Source organism: Candoia aspera, chromosome 10, assembly GCF_035149785.1.
Source record: "Candoia aspera isolate rCanAsp1 chromosome 10, rCanAsp1.hap2, whole genome shotgun sequence".
Taxonomy (NCBI): Eukaryota; Metazoa; Chordata; class Lepidosauria; order Squamata; family Boidae; genus Candoia; species Candoia aspera.
In genome coordinates this window covers 3,466,450-3,487,380 of record NC_086162.1, presented here as the reverse complement: position 1 = coordinate 3,487,380, position 20,931 = coordinate 3,466,450, and the positions used below count along the sequence as shown (strand labels likewise).

The 20,931-nt window shown below is 44.4% G+C and overlaps 2 protein-coding genes across 2 annotated transcripts in view; one reads left to right on the top strand and one right to left on the bottom strand.

Annotated features, from left to right (window-relative positions):
• The window catches only part of YARS1 (tyrosyl-tRNA synthetase 1), a 277,651-nt gene that overhangs the window by 18,985 nt on the left and 237,735 nt on the right, over positions 1 to 20,931 (bottom strand). The window lies entirely within an intron of this gene.
• On the top strand, positions 42 to 20,531 carry S100PBP (S100P binding protein). Its single transcript, XM_063311731.1, has 5 exons — positions 42 to 79; positions 3,348 to 4,233; positions 11,363 to 11,472; positions 19,070 to 19,151; positions 20,158 to 20,531. Exons 1-5 carry the CDS (start codon positions 70 to 72, stop codon positions 20,318 to 20,320), a joined length of 1,251 nt encoding a protein of 416 aa, XP_063167801.1. The 5' UTR covers positions 42 to 69; the 3' UTR covers positions 20,321 to 20,531.

Here is a 20,931-nt window from a genome sequence, read left to right as displayed (position 1 = left end):
GAGCGCCGAAAGGCCCGATTGGCGCCGGCGGGCGACCGGGGGACGCGGCCAGCCGCCTCTCGGACGAAGATGGCGGCTGGTGAGTGGCGGCGGGTGGCTCCTGCCGGCCGGCCGGCGCCGCGCGGGGGGGAGAGGCCGGGCCCGGGGGCCTGGCTGGGCCCCGAGCGTCTCTCCCGAAGGGCGGGGAGCAGGCCGGCCGGCTGGTCGCGCTCAGCCGGCGGGGCTTTATCGTGGCTTCTTGGGGGGGTGCAGCGGCCGGGCTCGCCGGGGGCAAGCCGTCCCGTGTGAGCCCGGCCCCCCACCCAGCTCGGCGGGGCAAACCTTGCCGCGCCTCCCTTGCGCGAGGGCGGGACGGCCCTGCCTGCCGGTTTCCAGGCGTTCTCGAGGGATGAGGCCTCTGGCGGGAAAAAGGCGACGGGGAAGGCTGGGTTAGGGGGTGAGCGGATGGCCTTATAAGGGGAAGGAGGAGGAAGAAAGGGAACCCAAGTGTGCGGGCTGCAGTAGATTTCTAATTTTGTGCCCAGCCATCCCTAGAGGAGAAAGGAGGCTGCAGAAAATGAGCTAGAAGCTTCGCAGTGGCCTTTTGAAGTCTGTTCTGTAACGATGGGGGTTCTACCACCTTAGGGTAAAAATATTTAAATGATTCATATGAACAAGCTCAGAATAAATTAGTTTATTAGAGTATTACTGTACCTGCCTTTTAAAATGAAGCCTACATTTATCCCAACGCTGATTAATATCAAGTTTATGCCAAACAAAATGCACTTTTGAAGACGTTTACGCACCTTGAGGTTCTCGGGAGGGGGGACATGGAGTTCATTTGTCTGGCTCTCTTATGACCAAAGAGACCAAGTTCTCTTCAAGGTGGAATAAACTGTCTTCAGCCTCAGTATGAGAAGTGGGTCCCAGACCCTTTGGTTCTCTTCCTTAGATGGGCCACAGTAGCTGAAGCCAATCCCCCACATGAAGAGAAGTCCTGGTAGGCAAATCTGAAAATTCACCCCACCTAGTTGTTCCAACAGATGTCTTGGCTTTTAAAAGTTTATTTCTAGCATTTGTTCTGCCACAAGTACACTTCCCTAGTCAAATAATAAAAAGTCATAAAACATACTAACTCTAAAAAAATCAGTAAAATTTAAAATAGCCCACTGGTGAATGGACAGGAAGCAATGTCTAGATCAGGGTTTCTCAACCAGGGTTCCATGGCATCCTAGGGTTCTGCAAGAGGTCACTAGGGGTTCCCTGGGAGATGCTGCTTTTTAAAAAAAATATTTCAAATTTGGGCAACTTCAGATTAAAGAGGTAAGTTTCATTATTTTTAGTTTAAGAACACTGTTAACACATATATACAGGCCTACACATGAAACTAATATAATTATTTTGTAACATCTGGCCTATATTTGAGCCTGAATGTGCAGGGGCTCCCCAAGGCCTGAAAAGTATTTCAAGGGTTCCTCCAGGGCCAAAAGGTTGAGAAAGGCTGGTTTAGATATTAGTCTTCATGGTTAAATAGGAAATTTGTTTAGCAAAATTTGAGTTTCTACAATCATTATTTTCACAAATGTCTCTGGCGTATCCCCTAGGCATTCTTATAAAATAGTGGCAATATACTTGAAAGTATACCAGAAACAAATGGCTAAGGCAGGGTTGCTCAACCTTAGCAACTTTAAGATATGTGGACTTCAACTCCCAGAATTCCCCAGCCAACATATCTTAAAGTTTCTAAGGTTGAGAAACACTGGGCTAAGGCATGCTCAGATGGTAGACGGCATTCCTGGGAAGCTAAAAAGGTGACGACGAACATCATCACCTTTTTGCTTTTTGGCATACAAGTGTGTTTTGATTAACCACATCCACTGTGGCTGCCATTTGTATTAGGTAACCTCCCAATGACAGTTTACAATATCTTTCCAAATAGATCTTTCAGGCCCTGAAAATATATTGTTGTTTTGTTAGAAGCGTAACTTAACTAGCATAAAGGGTTGTTTATTTTATTGAATGTGTGTGTGTTGCAACTTTCTGGTGTAAACGCTGTTGAGTAGAAATATCCTCCCTGTAGAGTAGCTATAACTCCTAGAAAACTAGGGCTTTGACGCTGAGCATACTTGTCCTATTAATTGAATATCATATCACAAATACAGGTTAGTTCCAACTTTCTAACTATTCACAATGGCTGTATTTACACCAATACACTAAGCTTGGTTACTTTAATCCGGGTTCACATGGTGCATTAAGCGTTAATGTAGCCACAGTATGTAGGTTCATGTAACATGGTTGTTTGCAAAGCTAAGGTTAATTAAAAATGTTTAGCATATTGTGCCAATGCAGCCATTAAAATGTTCACATTGTATTAAATTGTTGCTAATGCCAATAAGCCATATCTAAATACATTTTTCCTCTTTCAAATGTGTCTGGTTTTTTTTTAAAAAAAGTTTTATTTTTAAAATTTATTTATGCCTTTGAATCAGTCTTGACTCCTGGTGACTGCCTGGACATGACTGCAGTTTTCTTAGCCAGGTTTTTCAGAAGTGGTTTGCCATTGCCTCCTTCCTAGGGCTGTGAGGAGTGGCTGTCCCAAAGTCACCCAGCTGGCTTTGTGGCTAAGGCAGGACTAGAACTCACGGCCTCCTGGTTTGTAGCCTGGTGCCTTAACCACCACACCAAACTGGCTCTCCTTGAAATGCAGTAAAGTGTTAATGCTTTTTTTAAAAAAATAGAAAGCATTGATATGCTTGGGGGTTAAAGTAGCACCTTTCTTACCCTTACAAGGTGATGTTTTCTTTTTGTTACAGTGGGCTGCTTTGTTTTCTTCCATTTTCTTAAATCTTGGCATTGTTTAACTTCCTGTTGTATACAGACTTTCATCATCCGAATCTAGCCTGTAGTAGCAGCCCTGAGGAGATTCATCTCCACTCCCTGGTGGTAAATTTGTTCAGGCTGCCTATTGAAATAGTAAAGGTTCTATGGGAAGTCTGCAACCCAGTGAGGTTGGCTTATTACTATAGTGCAAGAGCGATAAGCAATAAGCAGGTAGCCTGATTTTATCTTAATTTGCATGCTGAAGCCTCCTTCCAGGTATGTGCAATCTTGAGGGAAGAGGGAGAAGGCCATGGCTGAACTTTTTCAAAAATGAAATTGCAGGCAGGTAGGGACCACTTTGACTGAAAGCAGAGCTTTGGATGTAGGGTTATCCTTACTTAGTCTTTAACCTGGAGAGTGGAGGGTAGAAGTGAGATACTTCAAGTACAGTAGCCAGAAGAGCAGAATCGTGTCAAGTCACATTCCCTGTTTTTGTAGTAGTTCCAGGTTCCGTTGTACTCTTAAAGTGACTTTCTTAAATGATTCAGGTTCCGGGAGCAAGAGGCATTTAGAAGAGTTTGAAGACGGGGGCCGACCAGACAGGAAAAGACAGTGCTGCATGGAATGCAGGTGCTCACCCTCTCAGGCACATTCCCCAAGCAGTGGAAGAGCAGCTTCTCCAGTCTCTTTACTGAACAACGGTGGATGCTCTGAGGATGACTTGGATGACACTATCCTGGATCGTTCTGATGAGGAAAAGCCAGACTCCCCCACTGGACTCTCTCGTGAAGCTGAGGATGAGCTCCTAGCAGAGGATCTGGAAGCATCCCCGTGTTCTGTGGCAGTTGAAGTGAATAGCTGTGCGGATGCCAAGAGTGACAGCGTTTTAGCTTCTCCTGAATCCGCACAGCCTCTGAGGGCGCTAGATGAGGTTGAACGCACCAAACCTCGGTCTCAGGCTGGTTCTTCAGCCAGCTCAAGTGGGGGTGCTGTTTTCAGGAATTATTTGGAGAATCTAAACTGGGGGGGGTTCTTGAACAAGAGCTCTCAAAATCGAGCAGAGTTTGGTGCAGATTGCAACGGCTCTAGGTTTCCAGGAGCTGCTTCAGACATAGCAGCTTCTCTGAATCTAGAGAAAGAGAGAGAGCTGTCTGGAGAAATAGATAATGAAGTAATAAAAGTAGTGACAAATTACTTGCAAATAGGAAGCCAGCTAGTGGCTGAACATGAATCATTTGGTGCAGCGGGCGAGCAGTCCTCAGAGAGACAGACTTCCCTAAATCCCAAGCAGCTCAGAGGCAAGAATACTAGCAACCTGCTGCCTGAAAAAGAATTAGATACTGCTGGCTTGCATGGAGAGGCTGCAGTATCCGCTCATGTCAATGGCCAAAGAGAGGATTGTGTGGAAGTTCCTGGTGTTAAAAAAACAAATAGGTCAGAATACTTTTCCTTTCCCCTTCTTTTGGCGATAGGCTGCTAGACTTGCTTTCTCAAATCATGCGGAGTTTGGCATATCATACCTTGTTTTTTTCCTGCTCTGTACAGGTTAGGTATTGAGATGTTTGGATTAATCTGCAGAAATGCATTTGAGGGCCTTGCATGTGTGAAATATGGGGGTTGTCTTTTGTGCCTGTGCTTTCCACTAGATGGTGGTGGGCACTAAACTTCTACTGTTGAAGAGGTGCTATACAGATTGCATGTCCAAGTTGGTGACCTCTCTCTTCCTATGTGATTTAGCTAACATGTTTCGGTTTTCTTTTAAATTTCGTTTTCCTTCCTTATTTTCCTCTCCCCCCCACCCCCTAAATCCTAGTTTTTCTCTCCTACAGATACAAAAAATTTTCTTGCTTGAAATATGACACAAGATTCTCCCTTTAACAGTTGAGAGTCTTCATCCTGTGGAGGGCTAAAAGATTGTACTTCCCCAAAACCAGTATCTAAGTTTTTCAAGATAACTTGGATATATCCAATGCTAGGCATTCAGCAAAGGACCGTTACCTTGTCGTGGTGCTGGAGCTTGAGCACCTCAGTGATGCCATGAGCTAAACCATGAAGGGCCACCCAAGACGGGAAGGTCATGACAGAGAGGCCAGACTAAATGCGATCCCTGGGGAAGGTAATGGCAACCCACCCCAGTATTCTTGCCGTGAAAACTAAAGGGATCAGTACAACCAGAGATATGTCAGTATACCATTGGAAGATGAGACCCCCAGGTCGGAAGATGGTCAAAATGCTACTGGGGAGGAACAGAGGATGAGTTCAACTAGCCCCAGACGTGATGACGCAGCTAGCTCAAAGCCGAAAGGACAGCTAGCGGCCGACGGTGCTGGTGGTGAATGGCGAATCCGATGTTCTAAGGACCAACACACCATTGGAACCTGGAATGTAAGATCTATGAGCCAGGGCAAATTGGATGTGGTTATTGGTGAGATGTCAAGATTAAAGATAGACGTTTTGGGCGTCAGTGAACTGAAATGGACTGGAATGTGCCACTTCACATCAAATGACCACCAGATCTACTACTGTGGACAAGAGGACCACAGAAGAAATGGAGTAGGTAAAGGTAAAGGTTTCCCTTGACGTAAAGTCCAGTTGAATCCGACTCTAGGGGGCGGTGCTCATCTCCGTTTCTAAGCCTTGGAGCCGGCGTTGTCATAGACACTTCCGGGTCATGTGGCCAGCATGACGACTCGGAACGCCGTTACCTTCCCGCCGAAGCGGTACCTATTGATCTACTCACGTTTGCATGTTTTCGAACTGCTAGGTGAGCCGGAGCTGGGATTAACAATGGGAGCTCACCCCGCTGCGCGGTTTCGAACCGCCGACCTTCCGATCGACAGCTCAGCAGTTTAACCCGCAGCGCCACTGCGTCCCTTAGAAATGGAGTAGCCTTCATAAAACCGATAGAATGATCTCAATTCGAATTCAGGGCAAGCCATCTAACATCACAGTGATCCAAATATACGCCCCAACCACAGATGCTGAAGAAGCTGAAGTAGAGCAGTTCTATGAGGATCTGCAGCACCTACTGGACAACACGCCTAAAAGATGTTATTTTCATCACAGGAGACTGGAATGCTAAGGTGGGCAGTCAAATGACACCTGGAATTACAGGTAAGCATGGCCTGGGAGAACAACGAAGCAGGACATAGGCTGATAGAACTTTGCCAAGACAACTCACTCTGCATAACAAACACTCTCTTCCAACAACCTAAGAGACGGCTTTATACGTGGACTTCACCAGATGGACAACACCGAAATCAGATCGACTACATCCTTTGCAGCCAAAGGTGGCGGACATCTATACAGTCGGTAAAAACAAGACCTGGAGCTGACTGTAGTTCAGATCACGAACTTCTTCTTGCACAATTTAGGATCAGACTAAAGAGATTAGGGAAGACCCACAGATCAGCTAGATATGAGCTCACTAATATTCCTAAGGAATATGCAGTGGAGGTGAAGAATAGATTTAAGGGACTAGACTTAGTAGATAGGGTCCCGGAAGAACTCTGGACAGAAGTTCACAACATTGTTCAGGAGGTGGCAACAAAATACATCCCAAAGAAAGAGAAAACCAAGAAGGCAAAAATGGCTGTCTGCTGAGACACTAGAAGTAGCCCAAGAAAGAAGGAAAGAAAAAGGCAACAGTGATAGGGGGAGATATGCCCAATTAAATGCAAAATTCCAGAGGTTAGCCAGAAGAGATAAGGAATTATTTTTAAACAAGCAATGCGTGGATGTGGAAGAAGACAATAGAGCAGGAGTTTTGAGTCCAGGAGAACCCCCAGATTACGCACTGAGTCTGTCTGGGGCAGTGCCACCCCATCCAGAACTAAAGATGACAGTTTCCCGAAAGATGAAGCCCCATCAACCCACAGCCACTCTGTCTTACCAGGGTTCAGTTGAAGCCTGTTGTTCCCCATCCAGACCCCCACAGCCCCCAGGCACCGAGAAAGGGCAGTCACTGCATCACTTACCTCACCCGGGATAGAGATGTATAATTGGGTATCATCAGCATACTGATGATACCTCAAGCCATGGTGACGGATGATCTCACCCAGTGGTTTCATGTAGATGTTAAACAAGAGAGGAGAGAGAACCGAACCCTGCGGCACCCCACATTGGAGGGGTTGAGGGCTGGATCTCTCCTCTCCTATCACCACCGACTGGGACCGGCCCTGGAGGAAGGAGGTGAACCAGCACAGAACTACGCTGCCCACCCCCAACTCCCTGAGCCGTCCCAAAAGGATACCATGGTTGATGGTATTGAAAGCCGCTGAGAGGTCAAGGAGAGCAAGGATGGATGCACTGCCTCCATCCTGCTCCCGCCAGAGATCATCCATAAGTGTGACCAATGCAGTTTCTGTCCCATATCCTGGCCTGAAACCTGTCTGAAAGGGGTCCAGATAATCCATTTCCTCCAGGACCCTCTGGAGTTGTAACGCCACCACCTTCTCAACCACCTTCCCTATTCCTCCCCCAGTGGCTAGTAAGGTGCTGAGAAACACCAAAGTGACCATTATCCATCAACCAGCTTCAGGATGGAGGTTTGGGAGGAGTGGCATGGAAGCACTGACTTCCCAAGGTCTCGGAGCAAGCCCACTAGGTCTGTCTTTACTTTACCTACAGGATGGTGGCAGGAGGGCCAGAGGAAGTTGGATGTGGAGGTGTTTTGGTGATGGGGGCACAGCCTCAAGATATGTGTAAGGAAGATCTGAACTGGCCTAGTGATTCCCAGCGTGGCGGCTGAGGGATGGGATAAGCTTCAGTTGCCCCCTGGTTATACACGCAGGGTGTAGAAGCATCAGTCATTTTACTCCCTCCGCCATTATGCTTTTTTCAAAGCAAAGCTGTACATGACCATAGTGATGAAAGAAGAACTATTTTGTTCATAAGGAGTTGATAACTTCTGCTTCCAGAAGCCCATCTAATAAGTTTTGTTCCTATCTCTGCCTGTTCACAGGCAGAAAGTGGCCAAAAGAGCGAGGAGGAGGCTACACCATCTAGTTTGTCAACCCCTGAGCAGGGTGGAAGACTCCCATTTTCTGTGGAATCAAGGGACAACCCATGACAGCCATTCTTCAAGGGCTTTGGGCCAAGGAGAAGATTAGACTGCCTGTTATCCCACTATCTGCACAATGCATTATCAGAAACTATTTAATATTGACCTTTTTAAAAAATGTTACAAAACTGACATGCTAACCTGGGCCATAACAATACAGTAGACAGTATCTGAAGAATCCCAACTGACAGGGAGTTTTTCCTATACTATGCTGACCATGGATATCAGAGCCCAAATCCTGGATTTCCTTGCCAATATAGTCAAGGGGGAATAGAACTAACCAAGGTACCTCCAGCTGTAATGTTTCTCTTACCAGGGGAATGGCTAGCTATACCTAACATTGATGAGGTGGTGACAGTCCTAACTTTCAAAATCATTGGTTCTGAATGAAGAAGAGCTGGTCACAAATCCCAGTGAACAAAGGAGAGCCCACAGTGGACCAGCGTTGGAAGTGGTGGCGTGATGCACCCGTGCCTTTGGCATTGGGAGATGGGCCACCAATTGAAAGTCTGTCTTGGGGAAGAAGCTCTTTGGAGGCAATCGGATAAGAAAAAATCCTCACAGCTCTGGTTGTTTTGGACAGATAGGGTTAGGCATGTGAAAACCAGGAGAAAAAGCAAGGACGGTGGTGGTGATGGCTGAGTGAAACAGGGAAGGAAGGATGCTGGGAAGACTAGGGGCAAGTGGGCCAAGGGGATGTGCCACCTGAGGGAAGGCAGGTGTGGAGAGCACTGAGTATTCAGCAAGCCAGTGGGATGTGCTGTGCTGGGAGCTGTTGAACAAGAAGATGAAGGGCACCAGCCTTGCTCTCCTGCCCTGTCTGAATATTGTTTTGTCTGAAATCCAGGACAACCAAAGTGCTCCGGGTCCCATTTCTGATGAACCATGGCTGACTCAAACTGGTGCAGCGGAATTTCTGGAACGAGAGTGCATTTTTCCCATTTGTGCATACCCTGACCAGGGACCCTTAGCTTTTGGATAGGAAACAGACAAGAAGGAGTGCGCTGATGTTCTTAGCCCTGACAACCATAGACTGGCAGAGATTCAATGTAAACGTCAAGATTCAGTGTAAACACTGCTCAGCAGGATTCCCTTACCTCCCAGGTAGGCATGTAACTACAGACATTCTGGTATGCCTGGAAACACCCCTGCCAAGACAGACGGATATTGGAGAGAATTCCCAGGGAGGATATGCACTAGCACTTACTAGAATTTGGAAGCCAAAAAAACAAACCCTTACTGTCTCCTGACCTCAAGAGAATCTCAGGATGAAGGGAACATTGAAGCATTTATGGAACATGGACATGATGAGATGTATACCCAGAACAGGTGTGATTTTTTTCCTTATCTTTTTCACTATGCCAAAGGAAAATGGAGATTGGAGAGCAATCCTGAACCTTTGGTTTCAGAATAGGTCCAGCAGGCATTAACGCTTTATGATGGAAACAACATTAATGGTGGAAGACATCTTCCTGGACAACTTTCTAGATTTGGTGAATGTACCTAACTATCCCAGTCACAAGTCTCCATCAGAGTTTTCCCAAGTTTGCCCAGGAGCATTTGGTTTTGGTTCAGAGCATTCCCTTTTGATACGGCATCATCATCCAGATCATCAATTTCAGTGTGAAAGTTCTTCCAGGCCATTTAAGGCCCAACTTATTATTTAGATGATCTACTCAGCGGATATCCTTGAGAAAACAACCTCAGCTTATGGTTTCTGTAGGAGAATGTGGGAACCACATGTAGCAGGATTTCACTAGCTGTGAAAAGCAGTGACGGTCCTGAGGTGGGAGCTGTCAGAAGGAAATGTCTCAAAGGTGCCCTAAATGGCTTGCTATAAATCTGCTTAAGAACATTTACAGTTTTCACAATTGGGTTTTTACCCTGACTAGGATTAAAGACACCTTTCTGAAATCTGTGTGGTTCTTAGCTTCTTGAATTTGCCAGCTATGCGGACTTGACAGTTACACTGTTCTCCAGAAACAACATTGTGAACCTGGCCAGGAGCATGCTGGTGTCATCCAAGTGGGCTCTACGCCTTTGATCACCATTGAACAGATAATGAATTTTGTTTCCTAAGTGAAGGACTTTATACCTCCCTCTGTTCATAATGTTAGTTTCAGCCCAGTTTTCCAACTATCAAGTTCGTTTTAAATTTTATTTCTGGCATAGTTTAAATTTTGTCCTCTGCAGATCTGGTAAACTTCAGATCATTATTTAAAATATTAAAGATAGAAGAGTTGGAATACTTCTTTGGGTATTCCACAATGAGATTCTTTAGTAAAAATGTTGATATGTATCCAAATAACTGTCATACCATCTTGTCCATTTTTAACTAATTAATTGAAATCTCATGATGTATTTTATCAGATATTTTGCTGAAGTCAAGATATATTATTCAGCATTCCTACAATCAATGAGTCAAGAATAGTTTGTCAAAATTTGTTCTTGAAAATCCATGTCGGCTTCCAGTAATTAGCACATACAAGAGTTTGATCAGGCAAATGATGCTTACTAACAGGAGTACGATTCGTATGCTGATTTAAGCCTTTAAAGCTCCGAGTAGCTTGGCGTGCAACATCTATAGAATCATCTACTGTATGTCATGTAGATCCTACCCATCCAACTCATGTAGATTGAGGAGGGGTGCAAGGCCCATGGGAAAGCAAGAAGCTTCTGCTCTTTCTCATGGCACTACCCTGTGGAAAAGCCTCCCACCAGAGGTCTGGGTGGCTCTACCGCTGCTGGACTTCAGAATTGTTAAAAACAGCTGTTCAGATGAACATTTAAGACTTACTCTCAATGAGCCTATTCCTTGTTAAAAATACGGTGTAGTTAAAACAGTTTTAAAGATTATTGGTTTTGTATTTCTGTATTACTTTTATTTTCATGTTTTTGTACACCATCATGTATCCTTTTGGAATTTAGCACCTTTTTAAAAAAAAGTAAACTGCTTCAGCCAGTATTCTGGAACACAGTTCATACGATCCTGGAGGTTTATATTCAAGTAAGGACGTATTCCCTGACCACGTTTCTGTCAAACACAAGCTTCAATCCTGACCCTTCACGATTTCATGGTGGAGAAGCCTGAACAAAGTGCTGCCCTAGCTTTTCTTTGTTACCTGTTAGCATTTTCCTTTCTTCCTTGAGCAGCTGGTATAGTAATGCTTTTCCTTTCCCTATTTTATAGTTTGTTGAGCTGTTACGTGGATGTTAAACGTTAAAATCGAATGTTTGACTGGAATTGGAGAAAACATTCACCCTGTTGCTGTTTTGAAAGGCGTTTAGTGCAACGTCTTGTGAAGCAATTTGGCATTCACGGATACTTAAAGACTTTGAAAATGTGGGAGTAAAACCTTTTTACTTTTAGTTGTTTTAAAGTAGCAGGAACAACCTCTGTGCAATTATGCCTGCTTGTCTTAGCTTTCAAAACTTTCCTAGTAATTAGTCTCTCCTAGAAGAACATCTGCAGATTGTTACTTTTTTCCCCTCCTCTTCTAGTCCTATGAAGCCTGGACGGATATTAATTCAAGAAGCAGACCTCGAGTTGATGAAGGAAAGATACGTCAACGCCGTACTTCACCACGCTAGCTCTGTCCCATCGCTCATAGGTACGCGCGAAGGTGAAAGGGGACTGGTGGGAGGCAGAAACATCGCTGAGGCCAAAGTGGAGACGACTGCATTCCAGGGTTCATTGCTACCGTTCCGGCTGGGAGGAGCGTTCAGGGTAGCGTTTGTTCCGGAAAGGATTTCCTCTCTCGCATTCATTTCATCCAGGCCAGAGATGGGGGGTACGGAGGTTTGTGCAGCAGTTTTTATCAATCTTCTAACAGAGGTCCAGAGGACTTTTGCTGCTATGATAAGCTTGTAATTTGTGGGTGAGTTCACAGAATACACCTCGTTTTATAAGTGAATTAACCATCCTGTGGGTTTGCATCGTACATTGAAATGTAAACTAAGCAACAGGCTGGAAATACCTTTTACCTTAATCTAAGAGTTCTCAAACTTTGAGAAGGCCCCTAAAATGCTAGATGAATTTGTGTGACTTCTCCCCCATGAATAAAACTAATGATTTCAATGGAGTTAGGTGTGGACAAGAAATAAATTTGCCACATTTTAAATGATTACGTTTTAATCTATCAAATATTCCTTCGAAATAAAAAAGTATCCATAATTTTTAATAAGATAAACATGCTTAGTTTTGCATGGTTTTTTAAAAAGTTTAGGTTTTAGTTTTGAGATAGCCACTCTAATTTCTCATCTATTTTGGATCAATATTTGCTATTAATAGCAGCAACTATAGAAGAATGTGACTACGTCTGGCTTGTCCAAGTACAGCCAGAGCAAATCCTAACAGTGATGGTACCCATGCTCTGAAACTTGTGCAACCTGTGCTGGATTTTGATAGACAGGGGAGGGGGAAGGGTTCTGAAGGGATGGGGCAGGCTATAATATCCCAGTAGTGACGGGTAGAGGGAGAAACGGCGGGAGACGGGCAAGATGTGTATGTGGAAGGGGTCACAGGTATATTGTTCCTGTGGCACGTTCCAGCCCCTCCAACTCACTCCTGGGTCCTGGTTGGCAGACTTTCAAGGCCCTGGGCTGTCGGCTGCTGCTACTGAATGCCAGGTCAGTTTGTAATAAGGCCACCCTCATCCATGACTTGATCGTGGATGAGAAAGCTGACCTGGCTTGTATTACAGAGACAAGGCTGGGAGAGGAGGGGGGAGTCCCCCTCTCTGAGATATGCTCAGCTGGTTTTCGGGTGTGGCGCCAGCCGAGACCCCAGGGTAGGGGCAGTGGGATGGCGATGGTCATCCGAAATACTTGGGAGGCATCCAGGGGCGCTGCTTCTCAGTTTGCCAGGTATGAGACCCTGTTAAGTTGGGCTCTAGGGATCAGCTGGGACTGTTGCTACTGTACCAGCCTCCCTGCTGCGTAGCAACCTCCCTGCCTGAGCTCCTTGACTCCGTAGCCGGGCTGGCAGTGGAGTTCCCCAGGATTATGGTCTTGGGGAATTTCAATCTGCCTTCCTTGGAGGTGGGGTCGGAGGTGGCTTGGGAGTTCATGGTTACCATGACAGCCATGGGCCTGTCCCAAGTATTCCAGGGCCCGACACATAATGGTGGTCATTCGCCTGACCTGGTTTTTCTGTTGGAGCAGTGGCAGAGTGCTCTGAAATTGGGGGAGGTTTTGGTCAGACCACTTCCTGGTGAGCCTCCAGTTCTCTGGCGCCACCCCCCTCCGCAGTGAGGCTGGGCCTATTAGATCGGCCTGCCCCAGGCAACTGATGGACCAAATTGAGTTTCAGAAGGAGCTCGGGGTTGTTCCGGGAAGTCTGCTACACGGTCCAACTGAGGCTTTGGTGGCCGTGTGGAATGAGGGAGCGGCCAGGGCCTTGGATCGGATCACGCCTGAGCTGCCTCTCCGTACCCATGGCTCCCGCAGCTCCCCGTGGTTTACGGAGGAGCTGAGGAAGCTTAAGAAGGCTAAGAGATGCCTGGAGCACTTCTGGCGGAAGACGTGGAGCAAAGACAACCGAACACGAGCTAGAGCCGCTATTAGAGCCTACCTCGTGGCAGTAAGGGCGGCAAAATATTATTTCTCTGCCCTTATTGTATCTGCAGATAGCCGTCCGACGGCCCTATTTCCGGTGACTCGGTCCCTCCTTGGAGGGAGCAATACTGAGCTTCACCTGCAGGGTACCTGTGAGGAATATGCTGCGCATCTAGCGGATAAAGTCACTCCCATTTGCTCTACGTTGGACTCCAGCTTTAAGGCAGGGCCAGTGGAGGATACGGGGGCAAAGTCTGGCATGGTTATCTGGGGGGAGTTTGATCCGGTTGCACCTGAGGAAGTGGACAGGGCTCTCGCAGCTACTAGTTCGGCCACTTCTGTATTAGACCCGTGCCCCTCCTGGTTGGTCAAGGCTGCCCGGGAGAGGACACATGATTGGGTCTGGGTGGTGGTTAATTCCTCTTTGAGAGAGGGGGTGCTCCCACCGGCTCTTAAGGAGGCGGTGGTGTGTCCTCTCCTCAAGAGGCCTTTGCTTGACCCAACCAGCCTGAACAGTTTTCGTCCAGTCTCCAACCTCCCCTTTTTGGGAAGGTTGTGGAGAGAGTGGTCGCATGGCAGCTGCAGAGGACACTGGATGAAGCGGATTATCTGGACCCTTTTCAGTCAGGGTTCAGGCTGGGTTGTGGGACTGAGACGGCATTGATCGCACTCTTAGATGACCTCTGGCGGGAGCGGGATGGGGGCAGTGTGACCATCCTTGCTCTTCTTGACCTCTCAGCAGCCTTCAATCCCATCAATCATGGTATCCTTCTGAACCGGCTTCGGGAGTTGGGGGCGGGCGGCACAGTGTTGTGCTGGTTCCCCACCTTCCTCTGGGGTCGGTTCCAGTCAGTGTTGATAGGGGGGAGAGGTCCAGCCCACGCCCCCTACTTTGTGGGGTGCCTCAGGGCTCGGTTCTCTCCCCACTCCTATTTAACATCTACATGAGACCGTTGGGGGAGGTGATCTGACAGTTTGGGGTAAGATACCATCAATATGCTGATGATACTCAGCTTTATATCTCTACCCCAGACCGCCTAAGTGATGCCGTGGATGTCCTGACCCAGTGGAGGCTGTAAGGGCCTGGATGGGGTGCAATGGGCTTCAACTCAACCCAAGCAAGACCAAGTGGCTTTGGGTTTGTGGGCCTTCCGGTGACAAGGTTTTTCCTTGTCTTAGATGGGGTTGCACTGCCCCAGACAGACCTGGTGCACAATCTGGGGGCCCTTGTAGACTCATGGCTCCTGCTAGAAGAGCGGGTGGCAGCCATGGCTAGGAGGGCCTTTGCACATCTTCGGGTTGTGTGCCAGTTGCGCCAATTCCTGGACCAGGAGGCTCTGCTCACTGTCACTCATGCCCTCATGACCTCCTGTCTGGATTACTGCAACACGCTCTACATGGGGCTGCCCTTGAAGAGCATTCAGAAGCTTCAACTGGTGCAGAATGCAGCTGCATGGATAGTAAATGGTGTCGCGTACTCAACACATGTAACACCACTACTACATGAGCTGCATTTGTTGCCGGTGTGCTTCCGGGTGCAATTCAAGGTGCTGGTTGTCACCTTTAAAGTCCTTCATGGCTTGGGGCTGGGTTACCTAAGGGACCTCCTTCTCCCAGTTGTTTCTGCCCATCCAATTCAATCTAGTAGGTTGGGTATGCTGCCGGTCCCGTCAGCCAGGGAGAGTCGGTTGGCGGGAACTAGAAGGCGTGCCTTCTCTTCCATAGCGCCTGCCCTCTGGAACATCCTCCCTCCAGAAATTGGGATGTCCCCGACCCTGTTGGCCTTTCCTAAGGCCGTGAAGACCTGGCTTTGTGCCCAGGCCTGGGGCCTCGAGCATGTGGATGGTCCCATCTCTTGGCTGTATTTAACATCCATGCATTGCTCACTTGGCAGCCATGTATATTTATTTTGTATTTATTTTATATTTTAACTGTTTTAATTGTAATTGTTTTAACTGTTTTATAGTTTTATTGTTGTAAGCCACCCAGAGTCACTCGCTGAGATGGGTGGCTATAGAAATCAAATAAATAAATAAATAAATTTGTGTTCGGCTGGTAAGAGCTAGCTTGGAGGCTGGGACGTCACCATTTTCCAAGCTGCACTGTAGCCTTAAAGGGACACTAAGACCAGCCACCCCATTTCTGAATCACCAAATTTATATATTTTTTAAAGTATGCGTACCCGAAGAGAGGCTTTCTACAGCAAGAAGTGGGCTCTCTTGGTGCTTATCGTTATTTTTAGGATTACTTTTTTAAAAAAAAAAATCTTTTTTAAGTTTTGGAATTGTTCTCCTTCCAAATATAAAGGAGGATTGAGAGTAAATAATTGTCTTCCTGTTATTATTTTGGTATTAAATTTGAAGATATTAGCATTTTCCTACACATTGAATCAGCTGATTTAAACCTTTAGCTTTCAGTTCCTACTTTCCCTTGGGAACTGTCTGTTTAGCTCACTTTTCACTTCGTGTAAACACATTCCGGAACTCTTTCATACCTTTGACTTTCACTAGTTAAGCTCCTAGGGGGTGCCATAATCTACTGCGTGAGACATGGAGGATTTTAAACAGATTTTTTTCTGACTTCCATTAAGATTTTAAACAGATCTTTTCTGACTCCTGTCAAGTTTTTATACAAGACATTCAGAACATTGTGGAAAATATGAGTTCTAAAATGTCATCTGGTTGGGGATGTAGTAGGTGAAATTGAGGAATTCAACAATGATAAAAATATTTCTTCTAAGAATGAGATTGGGATTTCTGTTGAGATGTTGGATGAAGATTGGATAGTGGAGTTGACGAAATTCAACGGAGAGAGGGATCTGCAAGCAATAAGTAAAATTGACTTTCTGGTCAAATCATGAAAAGGGGTCGTGTATGGGAGGTTTTCGGAAGAGAAGTTGGAATTCTTGAGGGGAGCAGTTGGGCTGTTTGATTTTTTTCAAGTGAAAAGCTCTGCACATTGTGAGGATATGTAAACGCTTTGGTTTATTTTGAAGTGGGATAAGGGTTAAAGAATGTTTATCTAGATCACTTTTAGGGTTTGATTGATATTTGTTTTTAAGGATATGGATTAAGATTATTAGGATATAAAAATATTTATTTGGATGGTTTTAAGAATTTGATTTAAGGTCATTGATTTGAATTGCTTTTCTTTTTTGGGTTAAGATTATTACAACTTGTATTGTTATAGTAGACAGAAATTACAGAATAGTAGTAGGAAGGGAATAATTAAATTAGTGTTATTTGGGGGGGGAGTAGGAGGTTTATATGATTTTTTAAAATTTTTAATATAAGGGGAGGGAGTAACTCTACTTAGTGATTTTTATAACATGCTAAAGGAATGATATATAGAAATAATGTGATTTTGATTTAATATAGAGTAAGAGATTGATTATGGAAAATTTTTGAGTATCCTTGCTGTTAAACGTCGGAAGTCACATCTTTCTGTTATGTTGTAAAAAAAATTGTGTGTTTTTTCACACCTTTTTTTAATGTGCTAATGTGCTTTTTAGTTTTTCTTCTCTTTTTTGTAGTTTTTTGTTCATAGCTTTTATCTTTCTCTTCAAATTTAATAAAATGTATAATTAAAAAAAGAATAACTTCAGGTGGCAGACAGATAAAACACTAAAAAGTAAATAATCAGAATATCATAGAACATAAAACAAATTCCACTGAGGCAATTCAACAATGGAACAGTCATACCAGAAATCCTCCTGACCTGTGGAAAAAATGGGTCTTCAAAGCCACATAAAAGGAAGGCAGGATTAGGACCATTTGGATCTTGGTGGGTGGGAGGGAATGCTATTCCATCCGGTGAGCACAGTGACCTACTCTGCGTCTAACATGTTATGCTTATATTTAAGGGGAAGGTATCAACCTCATTTTGTTGTTGTTGTTTCCTGAATACTTAGTATTCATTTGGACATTTGTTTAATTACAGTTTAATTTTCCATCTTTTCTTATGGATACCCAACTGAGAATTTTGAGAATTTTCCCAGAAGTCAACATTTATTTAAACCTATTAATAATGTTCAGTTCCCTTTTCAGCACTTAGATTCGTTCTGAAAGAGAGGATCAGTGTTATTATATTGGCTGGGTTCATATAACACACTTGACAAAAACATGGCTGGCTAGTTTCTGCCTCAGTATGTTGTGTCAAGCCATCCTTAAAGATTTGGCACAACAAACATCCTCACGGGTTTTCTTCCCCGTTTCACTTGGATAACCCTACATCTTATCCAAGCAAAACAGGGCAAGAGTGAGTCTGATAGTAATCCAGCTTTGCTGTGCAAGCTTAGAGTCATCTGATGAACTTGATTAAATAAAGGCTGGCTGATGGCTGGCCAGGAATGGCATTTAGCAAATCTGTTATAAGGCAGGCAGTAACAGAAACAACCTTACTGAATAAAGCTTGATGACAAATGTGGATCTATCCCAGCCATTAGCCTGGCCTAGACTAAATTGAAGTCCTTGTGCTGGGTTAAATTTCTGGCATATGTAGGGAAATTTTTTCCATCCCTTTCTGTCTCTCAGCTCCCTGTTTCTCTTTTTGAATAATAATGTTATTGCGAAGCTTAAATATGGCTGAAACAGTCTCTAGGATAAGGAATAAGACTTGCAAATCAGGCTTCTAAAGATGGGTATTTTCGTACAGAGCAGAATTAATAATGGAGCAGAGAATTAAGGGAAATAATCCAGGGACTGCTTGTGTTGCCCAGATATGTTGGTGCTGAGCTACAGGTCCCACAGTTTCCAGCCAACATAGTCATTGTTTATTCTGGTGAACAGGAAAGGGGTATTACTTCCTTATTTCCCTGCCCCATCCTCTTACTACTCATTAGTAAGGGTATTTCAAAAACAGCTGCTACAACAGGCAATACAATAGGCAATCATTACACTACTAATGTTTGAAACATTGTCTGAGATTCTGATTTGAGTTTCTTCTACTTTTACTCTTGATTTAGAAGATTTGACTCTCTTTTCCTAAAGTATCCTGCTAGGTCAATAGTTTTGGTTTAGCTAGTTAGTGGAAAGTGGTAGCTTAGAAAATGTTGGACTGCTTAAGCTTGCAACCTGGATTGCAGGTTGGAGGACAGACTGGAAAGAAGAAAAAATCTGATTTTAAGAATCCTTTATCATGTTTTTAATCTAGCAGAACGTGGAACTTTCTTGGCACTGAGCCAGTGCAGTACCCAAAGCCCCTGTTGGTCTTCTATGTTGTCTCTCGCTTCCTTTTCTCAACTTACATTAAGCATTGTCTCTTACTATTATCATTTTTGAAATTAGTCTTTTTGCATGCTGCAAAATATTAGGGTCTCTGTATGCCCTGCTTTTTTTACATGTGTTTAAGCAAACTCTTAAAAAAATTCCTCGTGCTTAACATTTTATATAATTGTTCCTTATGTAACATCCAATTCTAATCAAAGGCATGCTAAGTAAAGGAAACCAAATTTGGGTTTTCACAAATTAGGGTTAGGGTTACTAGAAATATTTGTTGAAATAAGCCCAATAGGATTGCTTCGAATTTGACTTTCTCTTTTCTGTCAGCAAAAAATAGATGGCCAAAATGTTATTAGTAGCAGAATCTCCCTCCTTATTGTGCCTGATACGAACTGTCAGATTTTGATTAATCTGCTGCTGTACCAAATTTCAGATTCAGTCCACGAGATGTTCACGCTGGTAGATACGGTCGCTTCCAAATCCGTATATGGGCACCCAACAGACCTGACAGCAAGGTACTGTGCCATCCTTTAAGGGCAGAACCCAGTGGCAAAATATTCTTGCTTAGACATACTGATATTTGGGTGGCAAAGGTCACGGCATAGTTGGATAGCAGTGAAGTGTGAAATTTATGGATGCATATGAATTAAAAACACAAATGCTCTTTTTTCGCATTTACTTTTCCTGAGGTGAAAGGTAATTGAATAAAAGGAATTGGGGATAAAATTCTACAACTGAAAAGAGTATTTCTATAATGTGAGAGTGACCAAAGTCTTTAGAAGACAGTGTCTTGAAGCATGTGTTTGACTCCAAAAATAGTTTTTATATCTGAAAAAATCCAGGAGAGGAAGGCTGTTGGCAACGCCCAGGGATGAAGCTGCTGCTGCTCCTTTCAGCAAACAACATTGTTCCTTGACAAGCTAGTTAAACATCTTTAGAAACAAGCAGTGGATCTTGAACTTGCCTGGAAATTCTTCTCTTTGCCTGGGGAGTCATGAAGACTCAAAACAGCTCAGGAACTTTCCTAAAGGAAACCTTTCTAGTGCAAAAATAAAGCTCCACTTTCCCCCAAATCCTAGCTTGATTTTCTGATAGTTTTGAATTCTGATCAACATAGTTTTGTTGAACGTTAGTCTGACATACTTCCAATAAAAAATAACAATTTGCTTGAGGAATTTACTTCTGTGGGTTTGACAATGGCTGTAGCATGGAGATTACGGTATTTGAAATGGGACTGGGCAAAGTCAAGGAAGAGAAGGCTTCAGGTATTAGGCACGAAAGTGAATAGAAGACAAGATACTGGGGAGGGAGCAACTGCAACAGGATCAGGTCTGTAGCTTTCATGCTCAATTTATGGTGCCCCAGGTTGATAAGTGAGTGCAGGGCTCCAAGTATTTGTTTGGACAGCTTCATCAGGAAAAACCCTGATAAAGAACAGACTCTCTTTGGGGTGGTTCCTTTGTCTCCATGTTTTGCACTGACTTTTTAAAAATTTTTTGGTCATATGCCTACCCTCTACAGGAACTACGCTGGACGGAGTCAGAGCACAACCCAGAGATTTAATCTCAACCAGTGGGTGGACCATAACATGCACAACATTGGCCGGTTTGATGGAATCCCTGATCACTTTGAGCGTAGCCCAGTCCTAAACCAGAAGACATTTTTATTCCAAGATGCTCTTTAAATGTTGTTCAGCTGCTGGCAGTTTAATTTGTTTAGGATATGTGTTACTATTAATATTAAGGCCAGTTGAATGTTTTTGTTTTTATTACAAATATTTGTTTACTTTATCCTAGACCTTTTTCACTGCTAAATTTGTTTTAGAAATTTTGTGTTTTTACTATTCTATTTGATATTGCACCTTGAATATGTTATAAATGTTTGTTTTAAAATTCTGGGACCTTTTCCCCTTTTTCCCCTTCTGTGCTTACTAGTTGACTGTCCTGTGTGTCCAGATTAATTGCGTACCTGCTCCGTTTTTAGAGATTTGACGGAAAGCCTAAACACACTGGTTTTAGTGTCATGCAATGACCTCTCATCTTCCTTGCAATATAGAACTTTTAACGGAGGCCCCTCACACATTCCACCACTAAGGTTTGAGGTTACAAGCAAGTGAAGGAAGTAGCATTGGGTGAATGGGAAAATTATTCACCCCTTCTTGAAATGCTGGTGTGTACTGGGGATCATCCAGCACAGTTGGTTTTAGGGGATTGCTCAAAATGTAGAAGCCTTTTCTTAGGACATCACTCCCTCTGATAGCAAAACTGAGTTGTTGCAAGTGAAATGAAAGTGTCC